The sequence below is a fragment of the Rhopalosiphum maidis genome, chromosome 4, assembly GCF_003676215.2.
Source record: "Rhopalosiphum maidis isolate BTI-1 chromosome 4, ASM367621v3, whole genome shotgun sequence".
Classification (NCBI taxonomy): Eukaryota; Metazoa; Arthropoda; class Insecta; order Hemiptera; family Aphididae; genus Rhopalosiphum; species Rhopalosiphum maidis.
Genome location: NC_040880.1, coordinates 54,210,834 through 54,227,977, shown reverse-complemented (window position 1 = coordinate 54,227,977; position 17,144 = coordinate 54,210,834). Strand labels below are relative to the sequence as shown.

General features: G+C 28.5%; 1 protein-coding gene across 27 annotated transcripts in view; it reads left to right on the top strand.

Annotated features, from left to right (window-relative positions):
- LOC113559399 (tropomyosin) overlaps nt 1–17,144 on the top strand; it is a 39,035-nt gene that overhangs the window by 20,638 nt on the left and 1,253 nt on the right. For 5 of the 27 annotated variants that reach the window (XM_026965188.1, XM_026965178.2, XM_026965175.1 and 2 more), the window contains 6 exons: nt 4,609–4,679; nt 5,685–5,760; nt 6,202–6,264; nt 7,452–7,521; nt 8,677–8,755; nt 10,206–11,059. In XM_026965188.1, the coding sequence (XP_026820989.1) occupies nt 4,609–4,679; nt 5,685–5,760; nt 6,202–6,264; nt 7,452–7,521; nt 8,677–8,755; nt 10,206–10,209 (363 nt within the window). In that variant the 3' untranslated portion in view covers nt 10,210–11,059. Of the gene's footprint in view, nt 1–4,608; nt 4,680–5,160; nt 5,232–5,684; nt 5,761–6,201; nt 6,265–6,636; nt 6,700–7,451; nt 7,522–8,676; nt 8,760–10,205; nt 11,060–11,371; nt 11,787–17,144 lie in introns of those variants that run through there. The other 22 variants (XM_026965192.1, XM_026965182.2, XM_026965179.1 and 19 more) reach the window with 14 other exon arrangements.

Genomic DNA, 17,144 nt, shown 5'->3' with positions numbered 1-17,144 from the left:
GGGGAAAAGGGTGTATTTCCTAAGAGAGAACTGGTTTGTTGTCGGAGGAGTAAATTTCATCCATTATATTAGTTTTTTTCAAATACACATTTTGTTATTAAAATGTGCATTGAAGAATACTTGAAACTATGTACACAGCACACGTTTTATAAACACCGAATAAAAACTTGTTAACTGTTTAAAATAAAACCGATTCAAACGTCGTTGTTTCTAGTGAATTCGTTGGGAGAACAATACATTTCGATTGAGCGGCCGGCATACACGTTTTTTTTTAATCAATGTAATCGCGGCTAAACGCGTAAATACTAGTAACAGTAATAACTAATAACGTCATGAATCATAATATTATCTCGCTCATTCTTGCAGAAAACATTTTAGCCTATAATAGATATTATATAATAGTATCAGATTTCCGTTAAAAAATGAGGTAGGACTCCCCGGGGGTGTAAATCGAATATTGATGGCGTGTCATTGAAAAATAAAATGTTTACGATCGATTGTTAAACACCTAACTACTCTGACCTATTACGTACTAGTAAAATATAATTATATAAGTTTTCGACCATCAACGATCATCAATTTATCATCATTCGGATTCGGATGCAATATATTCGTTGTTTTCTAGATAATCCAATGGGAATAATCACGTCTTATAAGTGTAACGTCCTATATTTTTTTTGTTTGGCCAAAATATATCATTATTATCCCTTTGTGGGAAGCGGCTAAGAATTTTTGTAATTTATTATTTGGATTAATTTTCTGCATTAACAATAAATTAATGAGGTTTTTCCACGGTTGGGAGTCGGCGCTTTCGTTTCCACATACCTATACTGTAATCCACACTCATAATAATATAATATACATAAATATGAAAAAGTAATATGATTTTCTCACGACCTAGGTATATGACGTGTTTAAATTTAACACAAGCGACGAAATTAAAATTCCAAGGTCAATGTTTTATTTACACGTATCATATACATATAATAATACCACGATGTATTAGGTATACTTACTATATAGGTACATATGTAGATCTGTAAAATCTAAAACGCGCTTTTATAACACACGGAATTAAAAAATAATACATTTATTTTGTCATTAGTTATAATTTTAATACACACAAATTCGATACGAATCTTCCTACAGCACGTCTGATTAGTCATTGTTTTCGAAAATTTAGCTGAAATAATTACTCGGTAATCGCTTTTCCGTATAATGTGTTCGAGGAACAATAAATCCGAATCAATTATAATATTTTACTTACATGCATACCTACCTCGTACGTTATTAGAATAATATAAGAATAACATGTGTACAATGCGTATAATATGATATTACTTTTAACTTAAACTATAGATGAAGTCACCACACACTAAATAATATTATGTAATACATTTTTTTATGAATAATCCATAATCGCACCGTCCTAAAACTCAAATTGCTCGAACCGTTAATGGGTTTTTCTCGTACGATTGCTAATGAATAATTATGAAAATAATAATAATAATATGACGGAGGAATCTATAATATGTCTAATTAATAATAGGACGTGATTTAATGTTGTTAAAAGAAAAAAGTAAACCGTTTGGGTATTTCGAACGTTGACGTACCTATGTGATGCACGCTCATTGGATAAAGAAGGAGAATACAAAGAATATGTTTAAATTTAAAACATAGGTAATGATAATAATAAATCATTATTGTTTCGTCGACAAGCCGAAATTCCTGACGTCGAGGCGATCCACATTTTTGTCAACGTGGTCATTATGACATATATTATATTATAACATATTATCATACAGAGTGATTTAAGTCAGCACCGAACGCCTATTGTTCGTTAGTCCAATTTTGGTTTTTGAGCGATTTGTTTTTTAAAGTACTTACAATATTATAATAATATATTTTTGTAAAAAAAAATTATTATATTTTAGGGTTTTTTTAAAGAAAAAAAAATGAGCCCTTTTAATTTTTATCGTTTAAGACTGTTTAGAGAGTGGCTAGGCCAACATTAGTTTCCTATCTGGCTCGCATGTTTTATAGGATCAGATATTTCATACTTCCGCGATTACGTCTCTATTGCAGCTAAAACCTAATGATAAATGGACCTATTATACATTTTATTGTAGATGATTGAAATAAGTTAGAATTTAAGAGACGTACACAACTACATAATATGTTGTTTGTACCTTATAAACGTATCCGATTTGTTTTCAGCAGTGTAGTAACCTTTAATAATAAATTGAATTAACCTATTATCAAAATTAAAGGTAAGAATATTATCTGTGTTTTCTTTTAGGTTTTTACTTTATTTAGATTTTTAAGCGAGTTGTGGAGAATTTTTAAATCGTTATATTTTACATATTCATAACTTGCTTACAAATTGAAATATCGTATAAAACCTACGAGTAAACATGCATATAATATTCTTACTCTTCAGTTTGATAATTGGCTGATTTATTATTATTAAATATTTAAAATTGGAAAATATTTTTAAAAAAAAATCCATCTGGTCAATGTACAGAAAATACCCTTTTCTATAAGACTTGCAATAGGTTCCTTAGCCCTTAACTAGAGAGTTGTCATAGTGGAAATACGGAATACTTAATTTGTTCTTGAAGCAAAAGTATACTATGTAGTCTCAAATGGAATATTTTTATGAAATGATAATTTATAAAATATAACAATTATTGAAATAATAGCTTTTTATCTGTAACATGTGACATGAGTTACGAGCTTTCCAATAATTTAATAAGTGGAATATTGTAGAATAATTTGCGAAATATGCCCTGGAACTATTCGTTTCTACTATTTAAATGCTATTCTGTAAAAAACACTTAATATTAATTTGATATTTCTACGCCAAATATTAATAAAAAAATATTGAAATATTTTTATCTCTTCGGAATACTAAATCATATAATTAAAATTTATCAGTTTTAGAAATCGTTAAGAAAAAACTAAAATAAACTGAAATGACGAATGTTATACTTGTCACGTGTTGAAAAATCACTCTGTATGTATAGGTTCAATATATTAATAGGTTTATTTAATTACAAATTATATAAGTATAACGATAATGCACTTAAAAACTACTAAATGTATGAATTTCTAAGGCGTTCCTCTCGAAAATAGGATTAGTAAACATTTTTGTGCAAGTTTCGCGAGACCGCCTGAAGCAGTGATTTTTTGATAGTTGTTTAATGTTTTAGCAATGTATAATTCGAATTTGAGTGTGGACGGTTAACGAATCTCAGCTAATTGTAAACTTTAATATTGTCGTTATATGGCGCCATTCGAAGTTTGTCTTGTAAACGGATACGGTTATATTATAATCTTTGCGAAACATTTGCGTTTGTAGTCATTAATTGAAAACCCGTTGGGCTAAGATACAATTTTTTTTTATAATATGACTGTTTGTCTATAATGGTAATTTACAATCCATTTCAAATTACAATCGTGTCTTGGCCAAATCGGTATTAATTAAAAAATATGTGTTATTACTTATTTCTTATAAAAATATTTTTATGCAATTTATCTGCAAATATTTGTGTATATCGTAGGTTGATTTTAAATAAATATTTTCTATTGGATAAGCGTTACAAATAAAAATTATATTCCGCATATATCTGTTCATAAAATACATTAACATATTGTTTAGTATTTTTTTTTTTATATATAATGTAATTTTAAGTTAAACTTTATATTGTATAACGTTGTAATCTACCATTTATAGAGTCAGGTTACTTGGATTCAATAGTAATTTTGTTATAAGCCATACAGTTTCCATAATAATTATTAATTATGTATTATAAAAAATTATAAAATAGAATAACTCGTTATGCGGTTTATAGATTGTTTTCTGTTTAACTTTTCGAAATTTAACAATGTCACTGTTTTGGTGTTCCTTTACATAAATTAACTATACAATATACATTGCAGTCATTCCTAATCAATAATAGTCCCATTGTGTACATGTTAACATGCTGTATATATGAATGTGGTGTAGCTAAGGGACTGAGCACTATACGAAACATCTCTCTACCACATTCTACAACAATAATCCGTTATTTTTTTAATCATTAATCCTGACCTTACAAGGCTGATTTATCTTAAGGTACACACCTATAATGCCTTGGTGATCAGTTGTTTTATTTAACGTTTTATATTATTGGTTAATAAAAAAATAGTATTCATTTGTACTTGTTGTTACCACTTACCAGTTCATAGTATCTCGTTTATATTTAAAGCTGGTTTCATAGCTACGTCATCTATCGTGTCGTGTGGCTTTTATCGTATTTTGATTGACCGTGGTTTATTAACCATAGTCTACTGGGACATTTTTACAGTTGGTTTAAGATCAACTTTTTGATTCGACAGACGACGTACTGTGATTTTCATGGAGTAATTATTATATGTCAGGCCCGCCTTAAAGAGCTGTCTTAGCTATCTTCGCTACACCACTCTATACATAAATACGAGTGTATTATAATTTGTGTGTGTGTGCGTGTGTATTAAAAAATGTATTTATTTTTTAATATTTGTTTATAAGAACCTGTTAAAACCGTTTATGTTAATTATTTTTCTTTGGGAAATTATTGCGATTAGGTAGCGCGTAAGCTGGCCATGGTTGAAGCCGACTTGGAAAGAGCCGAAGAACGTGCCGAATCAGGCGAATCGTAAGGACGATTAAATCATTAGATTTACTTATACGAAAAACACTTAAAGGAAATCGTTGGATAATTTTTATGATTGCGATTTTTCATTGCTTTAGCAGAACATAGTGTACTGTAGTGTATTATTATTACATCATATAATATAATATTATATTATGCTTAAATAATTGTTGCGCGCATAAAATAAGTTTTTGGGCTTTGTTTACAATGATAGGCATTTTCTTAAAAAAAAAAAAAAAACTGAAGCTTTATAATTTCTATTCAGCGGCTGTTTGAGTTTTTTTTCGTTTTCGTTTTTGTTTTTGATTTTTTTGTTTTTGTGTTTAGTGTGTTTTTCTTCTATCCATATTATATGTTATGATTTATAATATTATACACATCCTATCTTTATATACATCCAATTTGTCCAAAATATTTTGTTATTTTTAGTTTTTATTGCATGAAATTAGTTTGTTATATTTTTTTTATTTTCAATTGCAATTAGGTCGGCCGTAAATTGGTCATGATGGAACAAGATTTGGAAAGAGCTGAAGAAAGAGCTGAACATAGCGATGCGTAAGTATTAGTAGTTTTATAGTTGAAAAGTGAGAAACACGAACTTTTATAAAATGGATTTAAAAATACTTCCATCCCTATTTTAGCCCATAATTAGATGACTACTTTTTGGTAAGTGCTGTATAACAAACATGTATACCTATTTCGGGTACATATTTTGTTGTATGTTTGCTTTATTTGAAAGTAGTGTGTTGCGTCTGAGTGGCTTTTCATCGCAATCAAAAATTACCAATTTTTTTCTATTATAATATTTACTCATGTAATATTTAAGGGTATTTAAAGTAAACAACCAAATTATTTTTAAACCTTTGATCGCATTATAGAAACCCTTGAAGAAATGCTTGAGTTGATATTAAAAAAAAAAAAAATGATATAGTATTTAAGTTAACATAGGTAGTTATTTTAAGTATTAATCTGTTAAATTAATTCTGTGTTATTTTTTTTATCATGTAGCAAAATCGTGGAATTGGAAGAAGAATTGCGTGTTGTTGGTAACAACTTGAAATCCCTCGAAGTTTCGGAAGAAAAGGTACACGTATACAATTCAGTTCAATTAATTACATTCAATTATCTGACCAATAAAACGATAACAAAACAATATTTATTATTTGTCATGTAATATTTAGCAATTTATGCTATAGATAAAGCAATGTTTGTTTGCCAAATGTTAGGCTGTATTAAAAATTAATTTTTGTTGGACAGTATGAAATGAGGAAACATTTTTTAGTCAATTAATTTTGGGAAATTAAATTTATATAATAAAAATAATTAGACAGAACTTATAAGATTAAAAATAATTTAGTTAATTTGAGTTTAGATTATATTTTTAATTAAGATTCAGATATAGATAAAAGTGTTGAAATACACCTAACACACTTTTTAAATACCATTCATAAACCATTTTATAGTGTGTTGAAAAAAATATATTATATTAAAAAATTTTAAATTTCTAACTAATGGTTTTGGACAGGCAAACCAACGTGAAGAAGAATATAAGAACCAAATTAAGACTTTGACCAACCGTTTGAAGGAGGTATTTTATAAAAAAAAAAAATGATTTCACAGGCTGCGTTTGTTTGCATTTTAGCCTGCTTATGAAAATTAAAAAAAAACCACCAAGGCTTATAACGTACTTATACCACTCTTAATATTTTTATTTCAATAATACTAATAAAACGTGTGATTTGTACATGACACCTTTCCCACAAAACTTATTACATACTGTAACTATAGACATATGCAATTACCTTGACAAAGTTAAATATAATATAATATATTCTTTTAACGTGTTATATACTTATATCTAACTTGTATTGTTTTTTGTTTTTTTTTTTTTTGCAAATTGGTTTGTACACGCTTAACTCACAAACACGGCACACGTTTATGTACTTAAAAATAAATATAGGCCACACAAAGGGAAGAAACATTTGAGGAACAAGTGAAAGGTCTCGGAGCACAGCTCAAAGAGGTATAAGCTCAAAACATATTTAATACACTTCATAATTATTATACAAATAATGTATATTGTTCATTCTATATTTTTCTCGTATAATTATCATTTAATAATTAATTAGGTATCTATGTTTCTTCTTTCTCTACTTGTCTTGTGGATTGCGTAACTCAATTTTGGAATTTAAATTCAAGCTCCACTGAGTATGATATACAGAAATCATGTCTGTTATCGCAACTGTTACTGTATATTATGTGATTACAATAACACAAAAAAAGTTTGATCATTATTTTGAACCTTTTTTCCCGATTTCATGTATACAATGTTGTATACGATCGCATATGTTATTATAGTTAAAAATGCACATATCGATGCTTTCAATGCGTTCACAGAGTTCTCGCATGATTCTCGCACACGCTGCCCGTCAATCAGCATACATTGAATATTAATAATAATTTTAAATCTGAAGTTTTCGTTTGCAGTTCATAACACTGTGTTTCATTAACCATACATTATATTATAAGATCGTTTTATTTAATTTTTAATTATACCGCATGGTTTTTTTGTTGATGTGTACGTACGGAGTGTATCACGATAATATGATATTTTCCATGTAATTTGTGTATATATACGTATAAAATTGTCAAATTCTCGTGATAAAATCTCTATACACATTTATACTTTTTGTGTCTATACGTTAATATAAACAAAAAACATAACTATACATTTTTAACAGACATTAATCGACACTACAATTTTTCTACTTATAGGCTGAGGCTCGCGCTGAGTTCGCCGAGAGATCGGTGCAGAAATTGCAGAAAGAAGTTGACAGGCTCGAAGGTGAGTTTTACGTTTTCCTCTTACGTTATATATTTTCAAAAATACTATTATATCGGTTTACAGTCTTGGGATCGATAATTTATTATAATAATATGTATACAGAGAAGATTAGCATAGTGTGTTTCATAATATATACCTAATATAACGCGTTTAGTTTAGACTTCCAGTACAAACATGGGAGTATTATTTTTTTCGTGGATTTTGACGTTTTATTCATGATATACCTAATATACAGTAATCTGAATTTCCTTTTATAAAACTAGTGGGGATTCCCTACATGTAATCAGGTTCTTTGGTCCCTTAAACTTTTTATGCAGTATAATATGTATACTGTACACGACTGCAGTATGATCAAAGACTGTTGACGTTTCAATGTCACAACAGGGAGGCGCATGGTAAACAATCGAGAATTATCAACTAAAATATGAAACATATAAATAAATATAATGTGTTTTTTTTTTGTTTTTTCGTGTTTGAGATTGTTTTCTAATATCGCGCTCGTGTGTTGTCCGAAAGCCAAGTGTTCTAATAAAATAACACCAATTAATCGATACACTTGTGTCTATTACTTAATATTATAGTAATTATACAATGTTAATCTGCACTATGCGTGTGCGAATGTTTATAATAATAATAATCCAATAGAGTATCGTTGTAATGTATTTGGCGAACAACGAACTTGCCGACATCATCCTCGGTGGCGCCGAACTTTTCATTGTCTTCAGTAGTTTACACCGTTCAAATATTATTAGAGCGTTATTGTACGTAATAATATATATACTGCTTACATAAACGTATGCGTATATACACGTACTTGAATGGTTTACATTTTCCTTAATTTTGGTATTTTTTCCTAGTGTTAAAGGCACAATCGCCAATATTTTGCTGATTTAAATTTACATTTCGGCGCCTCCGAATTATTATCCTGATTCTGTATTTTCATGATATTAATTTGCCTTATTTTTCGACACGTAGAGTTTTATTATTATTTTTTGATATTATAAATATTATTTTCAGTAGTCTAATGACATGTATTTAGATATTGGTTTTGTTTTTTTTTTTTTAAATTTTCACTTGTTTGTGCATGTTAGCTAAATGTTTTGTTTTCATGTGTGACACGCGTGTGTATTTTGCTGTGGACCTGACGCAACACAGATGACTTAACTGGCGAAAAGGAAAAGAACAAACATCTGCAAGAGGAAATGGAGGCCACCCTGCACGACATTCAAAACATGTAAAATAACAAACCGTCCCACGTTTTCCTTCCCCGTCCCTTCTTAGCAAATTTCCTACTCCTTATTAAAAATTATCTAATATTATTATTTAATTTTTTAAACAATTTTTTTTATACTTTTACACTCGTTATATTTATGTTTTGTTTAACATTTCCGCACTCCATACTAACTTCGTTATTGCACAGGTTTGACTATACACATTTTTTAATAATTCACTTATTTATTATCATAATATTTTAATTTATAACTTCTTTTCTTTTTCTTCTTTCACTATACTTCTTACTAACGTTATAAACTACAATATTATCTACTAATAACATTCATATTTAAATTTTTATATTTATGCATCGTGCTGATGAAAACGACGTTATAATGTCTTTTACTGGAAATTTTAAAATAATTTTTATAGTAGCATGGTGGGGTGACATTAGACGTAGGTTCATTTCATTTCTTCTTGTGCGACCATTAGTGATTATTTGAAGGCGATAAATGTATTAATAATGTCCGCACTTCTTATAATTCGAGTAGAATAGTATCGCACATCATGAAACTATAAAACAATTGAGCCGTATTCAATTCCGAACATATTCTCTAACAATACACCTTGACGTTAACTGACTGGCCTACAGTTTCAATTACAGAGTACGATATAGGTGGGTATAGGTGTAGGACTGCATATAATGGACATATTACGATGAACAAAATGAATTATTCGCACATCATGCATACGCCTACCTACAAGAAATGTATCTATAAAAACAAAAAAATCATTTCTTTTATTCGTTTTAAACATTTCAAATCATTATTAAGGTATATAACCATAGGTAGTTAATATTTAATAGAAGTTTGTTATTATTTTAATGTTGACTTCGCATGATCTACCATCACAGTATTTATTAAAATATATTCAGACATTTGTATTTGGTTTTTGATAAAATTTGACTTTAGTTTAAATAATAACTTCTTAGATACTATTGTTAACACGTATACCACTAATATTTCTACGTCATAATTTCCGTATTAAACACAAATCCATGACTAAATAAACGTCTAATAGAACGATCATATAAGATCATCGGACCGGTTATTGTTTTAACATTTAACACCATCTATCTTCTTCCATGTGATTCTTTCCTTTATAAAGACTATTAACACGATATTGTATATATTATTAATTTTTCCATTCGTATAGTAGATATTATAACTACTAAAAACTTGCTAACATTCTCTATTTGCGAAACCGATCGACCATTCTGTTCGGCTTTGTCATCCTCTTATTTTCTATGTACGGTTATGTGATATGGGCTCTACATATATATATATATATATATATATATATGTATATATACACTTCCGCCGAGACACTGTCCTGTCCAAGACTTCTATTCTCAAACTTGAGTTGCATCCGAACGTTTTTACTGACCCGGTGGTAATCGATTTGCTTTTCAGATGAGTTGGTCGCCGAAAAGGAGAGATTCAGAGACATTGGCGACAGCTTGGACCTTGCGTTTGTCGACTTGTATGGCATCTAAACACAAACACACATACATACACACACTCAGACCTCCTCCTTTCCCGACACACGATTTCACTCAATTTTATCCATTTCCATCGTCTCTGTCTCTGACCCTACTCCAGCTACCACACACTACATTCCCTTTATAAACAAAACACAAAACAAAACAATAAAATATAATTTTAATAATACAGTGCTACTAACACCGTGTCCACGCGTCAAATTTTTCGACACAAAACTTGTAACTTTTAGTTTATTTTAGTGAATTACCTATACCTAAATTTTATTTTTATTTTTATTATTTATTTATTTAATTTTTGTTTTGCAATGTATTGTATTTCATAGCTTACTGATTTTACAATATTTTTTCGGCTTTGTTTTTACGCTTGTAGAAAAATTGTATTGAACGCCGTAGGTGTGACTTGACTACCCCGAAGTCAATAATTAAAAATAAAATTGTAACGATTATTTTTCTATGATAACTTTTTTCTCCGCCTGAGTGAAATCGTAAAATGTCTATTGATACTTTGTACCGGCTGTGGCGTCACGCGTCCCTAAAATGTTTTTTTTTTGTTCTTCGGAAAACACGTCTGTTGAATATAATTAATTTTTATCCAAACGTTATTATTATTTATATATACGCTTAGTTTTTATTTATATAACATTAAAAAAAAACCATAACCTAACTTTTGTCTAACTGTATATGTCTATTTAAAAAAAAAAAAATGTATTTTTGTGATTTATATAGAGCTTGTATTGTTTTCGTTATTAGTCAAATAACCAACGATAAAAATATAAATGAAAAAAAAACAAATTCTCATATATAATCATTTCGGTATATAAATAATATATATTACCTACGTCTTATTTATATTGTACAGACGATTTATTTCATTAACACTTTAGATCGTAATCACTGATAACTTATTTTACGAATTATTATTTATTATTATTAAAACATTTTTTTTACATATTTATTGTCATCCCAAGTGCTATATGTTTTACCAATAAAACAATGTAAAAGAAATAAAATATATTAAAGCGATTTTGGAAAAAAAAATGATTGCTTTGAACATTTTCGTTTTGTTTTCTTTTACAGACGAGTTGGTACACGAGAAAGAGAAATACAAATACATTTGTGACGATCTTGACCAAACGTTCTCTGAACTTGTTGACTAACGCGTTCAGTATAACGGTGGCTATGATCATGATATTGATACGATATCGATGACTTAAATTATATTTATTATTTGTTGTGTTTTACAATATTTTATCATCAGCATGTTGATTTGTATTCAGCCCATTTTTATCGAATTATTAATAATTTTTATAGGTATCAGAGAATTGCATCCAGTTTTTATTTTTTGTCCATGTAAATATTATAAATGTTAATTAATGCTAATACTGTTTGTTATTGCGAAAAACTGATAATGGGTTTTTTTGTTTCGAACCCCGAGAGATTATATATTATATTATATACATAATAATTATACAGACACCCGTACCTACACACAGTCGAATGCGTTTTTGATTTAAATTTTATTTCACTGCACACCATTATTGTTTTACGTTTGATTTTGTATACACATATCACCGTTGTTGTGCATGCCTTATATCACATCCGCCAATCCTCGTCCTCGCAATCCTTTCAATTATACCTACACCTACAACTACATTTTACTTGTGTTCCTGGAATTATTATTATGGTAATAACGAACGAACTGGCGGACATACACATCATCAGTGTTATTATTATTGGTGAAAACGATACATCGAAAAGCAGTTGGCACGAAATTGTTTGGTTCACGTGCTAATGTAGGTTAGTTCACAAAGAATATAAATTTTGAAAAATGCGATCAACGAGTAGGGTCAATGGTCGTCTCAAACACTGAGTGTCTCAACATATTTTTTTATTATGTCGATCAAAGGCTGACACGACATGTGTTGGTAATTGGTATTAATTCGAACATTAGATGAGGTACATGAAATCGAAAAACTGAAGAAAAACAACCACTATTACAATATAATAAAATAATATGAAACGTTAGTTAAAATATCTATATAATGTAGGGGAATTATAACTACTCCGTACAACAATTATTATAATCATATATTATGTCGTTACCTATACATTTTTTTTTTTTTTGATAAACCTATAATCCGTGTAGACCAATAGACGATACTTTATTGGAGAAAAAAAATGACTTATTCTTCTTTAATTTATTATGATGAGCTAGGATTTTGGTTTAAAAACCTAATGTAGGTACCTCCTATTATACATTTATACAAGAACATTGCCTGGTACCAGGCATAGGTAATCCTATTTTTTTGTCTCAGAAAATTGTTCATCAGAATAAATTCGCGTGATACTGTAAATATGTGGACAGCATTAGACATCGGATATATGTATATTATTATATATTCGATACACCTCCTACACGAAAACGTTATAAAAGTTGACCTTAAAAAACAATAATAACTTCCGAGCACGAATTCGTGTGCGGCGTGGTTGTACTCACGTAATGTAATGTAATTATGCTATAATACCTACGCGACGAGAAAACAAAAAAAAGCAAATAGGTATTATATTCATATGTTACGAATGAGGTAAGAACTAAGGAGATGAATGATGATTGACGTATGCGATACATATAGATGTCGGTTTAAGTGTAATTCCAGGTCAACTCGATCGTTTAAAAAATATAAATATTAAATAGGTACACTACGAGCAAAAATAAATATCAAATCAAACGATAACATTATCTGAAAACGTAACCTAACCTAACCTATTATTGATTGTAACTTATTACATTTAATTAATAAAGCATACATGTAGTATGTGACGCACTTAAGTTACGTGACTTATTTATGCTCTGGCGATAGGTTCGCATCATGAAGAAATTATTGTACTAAGTAGGTATTCTTTTTTATTTTTTTGACGATAAATAACTTAATAATTTTTGATCACCTATGAAAAATAATCAACGTTAAAAATTAACCCATCTATCTATAGTGCCAACTTCTATTTGTATGGTTAAACGTTAGTGTGTCTAAATTTAGGTCACGAACTAACTTTTCATATTGGATCGCAGTTTATGCTATAAATTATTCTAGTTGCTATGGGTACAGATTCACTGCAGGTTTGAGTTTTTAGTACAGATTCATTATTATAGTCGAATCCCGATTACTTCTAAAAAATTTTGCCGAGTGTATGACTGTATAAGTATGACTATGACGACTATAGTTTTGATTAATTTAGATTAAATCGTATACCATTTGTATCATAGAATAAATTACATTTCATGCGATCGTAGTGGTCGTACACTTCTATAGACTATAGTGTATTAGTGTATATTAGAGGTAGGTATATAGTAACAATTATAGTACTTATTATAGTGCGTGTTGAAGTCGGCACGGACCTAAAACAAAACAAAAAAAAAAAAAAATACAAATTTAACGATTATTGTTCTTGAATATTGGGAATAGGGTTGAGATTTTTTTTTTTTAAATCGCAGGACACAATTTTTCGAAATGTATTATCGTAAAATAATCGGGATATTGACGTCCCACTTTATTAAAAAGCGGGAATTGGGACACTAAAAAGAAAATAGATAAGGTATCGTAACATACGCGTCCCGTTAAAATTGAAGTGGGACGCGGGACAAGTATATTAAAAATCGGGACGTATCCCAATCGTAATTGGGAATATACATCTATTACATATACTTACTCGCGCATTGCACAACTGTAGAAAACAAAATGGACAGGTGAAGTAAATAATATTTAAATTATAACACTTTAAAATCTATGGATAGTTTACAGTTATGTCGTAAATAGATAATATGCTGAATCTCAACGGGATATCGTGGATAAGCTATATACTAAACGTACTTACCTATACGGCTATACAACACGTAAAAATAAACCCAATGGGGATACCAATGACAGTTCATATTATGTATCCATATATAGTAGATACTTACTAGTTGCCACAATTTATTGTACTTATATGGAAAGAATCGGTAGGTATCTATATAATAGACGAATATAGTTGCAACTGTTAAGCTATATACATATATGTACCTATATAAAGTTAATTCACTTTCACAGCTGATATAATACTATACACATATTACACATACATAGCTATACATGGACTTAGTGAAATCGACTTTTATCAGTTCATAAAGAATCGAAAATAAAGTAAGATCAGAAAAAAATCAATATTAAAAACCTGTACGTATATATATAGTAGGTATCAACTTGCTCTATAATTCTATATCATATGACAAAATTCTATGATTTCAATTTTTTAAATTAAATAAATATATAATATGATGTTCGGTGGCAGATAAACCACCGGTGCAAGCAGTGCATTGCACCGAGGCTCTGAATTTGAAATATTAGTGCGGCCCGGTGCCCCGATATTATGTACATTAAACATCAAAGTATCATAAAATAAAATAGATACTTGGTGAAATTTTTTTTTTTTTTTTTTCAAATGGTGTATTGGATTTTATGTAGCAATAATTTAATTCTAGTTATTTCGGATGCAGCAGTGTCACAATAAAATAAAAAAAATTTTGAAACTGTAGTTTGAACATGTTCAAACTGTGTTTAATTTTTTTGCCAGTAGTACTCCAAGATAGGCAAAATGGGCTTTATTAGTATTAGGTTAAGATTTTGGCGATAAAGTAAAAAAAAATAAACTCGCGTCTACAAGAACGTTTATTTAGTACCTATACTACTTAGTACTTTTAAATATAGAAAAAGAACGAACAAAAACTCTAAATATTGAGAAGATAATTGTCAACTTTGCTAACGAAAAATCAAGGAAAACATTTTTTTTAAATAAAATAATTAAAAAAAATTTACTTGCTTTATTTAATAAATTTGAAAACATACAGTATACATGTGTTAAATTTATAACTTATTATGTAAGCTATTTGATTTGCACAACATTATTCCCATAAATATTTATGTAATACATTTTAATTATAATATGAACTGCAAATGTCCGCGAAAATTTACTTGGTAATTATGTAATATGTACATAAATATAACAAAATAGTAAACGTCAATTTTATGTTAAAATTCTGTTTCACCAAACATCAAATTTATGTTAAAACTATGTTTTATTAAACATAAAATATATGTTTTATCGAAACAGACAAAAAAAATTAATAAAACTACTTATTTATGTTCTAAATAAGTTTTTAAATACTTAAATATAACATAAATATTATATGATTATTTAGCATCAATAAGATATATCGGATGTATCTCATATTATACATACCATGCATTTAAAAATGGCTATAATAGTCATAACAGATATAGATAATAAATCACACTAATTAATTATCTATATTATATATGTGAAAATCAATTAAATTCTTCAGTATTATATCATTTTTAAAATATACCTTTAATGTGTCGACTCTCGATTACTTACCTACTAATGTTATTCGTAAGTCCTATTAAATAAAATAGATAGGTACTTATAATGCAGATTAACAAAAAACAAATTAGACTTCAACTAAGCATTTATTATGATATTAAATCAATACATATATTATACAGAAAAATATAGATAATTATGGACTAAACATATAATTAAAATATAATATAATATAATTAATATGTACATTCTTGAAAATGATTCCGAAAAATATTTGGCCAACTTAAGTCCCGGGTATATAAATATATAATAAATGGGTAAAAAAATATTAGGTACCTATTTACACAACACTACATAAATTTCAAACAAGGATTTATATTGCAGAATAGGATCGTTAATTGTCAATTACAGATCCTGATCAGTAATTGATGATATACATATATATTGTATGTAATATAATACCTTATACCTACGTCCACTTTTTGTAAAATTTGTTTTGTATGTCCCAATCAAGAAAAATAGGTGCTCTTTATGATTTTGTCAAATATCAGGTGTCCAAAATTATTATGCCCCCTGCGTTAGTTTTACATAATAATATTGGCATTTTACGAACTGATCATATTTTTAAATGCATAAAAATTATAAATCCAAAATAAATGTGACTAACAATTATTTTAAATAAATATATTAACATTGGTGCTTATTTTAACCAAAAAAATGTAACATGTCCGGACATACACAATTTGGTAAAACTGATAAATTCAATAGTAGCCCCCCCCCCCCCGAAATATCAAGAAAATTTGAAAATTATTTTAATTTTGAATGGTCTATGAAAAAAATTACAAAAATTTTAAATTGTATTTTAAAAAAAATGTATCAGCCCCATGCCTGAAAAAAATCTTGGCTACGCCACTGTTGAGTAACGACAAAAACTTTGGTCTTCGGTGTTAAATATAGAATATCTCTCATTCTACCAATACAATATACTATACAGCAATTTAGCATTGATTAATTATATATAGGTAGATATTTAATATCTATCTACATTGGCTATAGCCCATAGGCAGGTAGGTACTCCATATTAAAATAGTCGTAGCTGGTAGCTCATACTTAGATAATGTTTATATATAATCTATAAAGTCATCAAATTTTCAATATATAAATTATAAGCGGCCGTAAGCTTGTAGCAATGACTAGGTAGGTACCTAATAAACTAATGTAAGTAGGTTCATTAAATAAATACAAATGTGAATACCAGCTATACCTTATTTGTTATTAGACAAAATAATCAGAATATAGGTAAGTACTAAGTACTACCTACTGTATTAGGTACATTTAAACAATATAAACGCCCTAACTATCATACCAGCCACCAGGTGTAGGCGTCTCGTATATAATTATTATAATTATCACGACTATAGTAATAATAGTAATATTATAACAATATTTATTACTACAATTAATATAACTC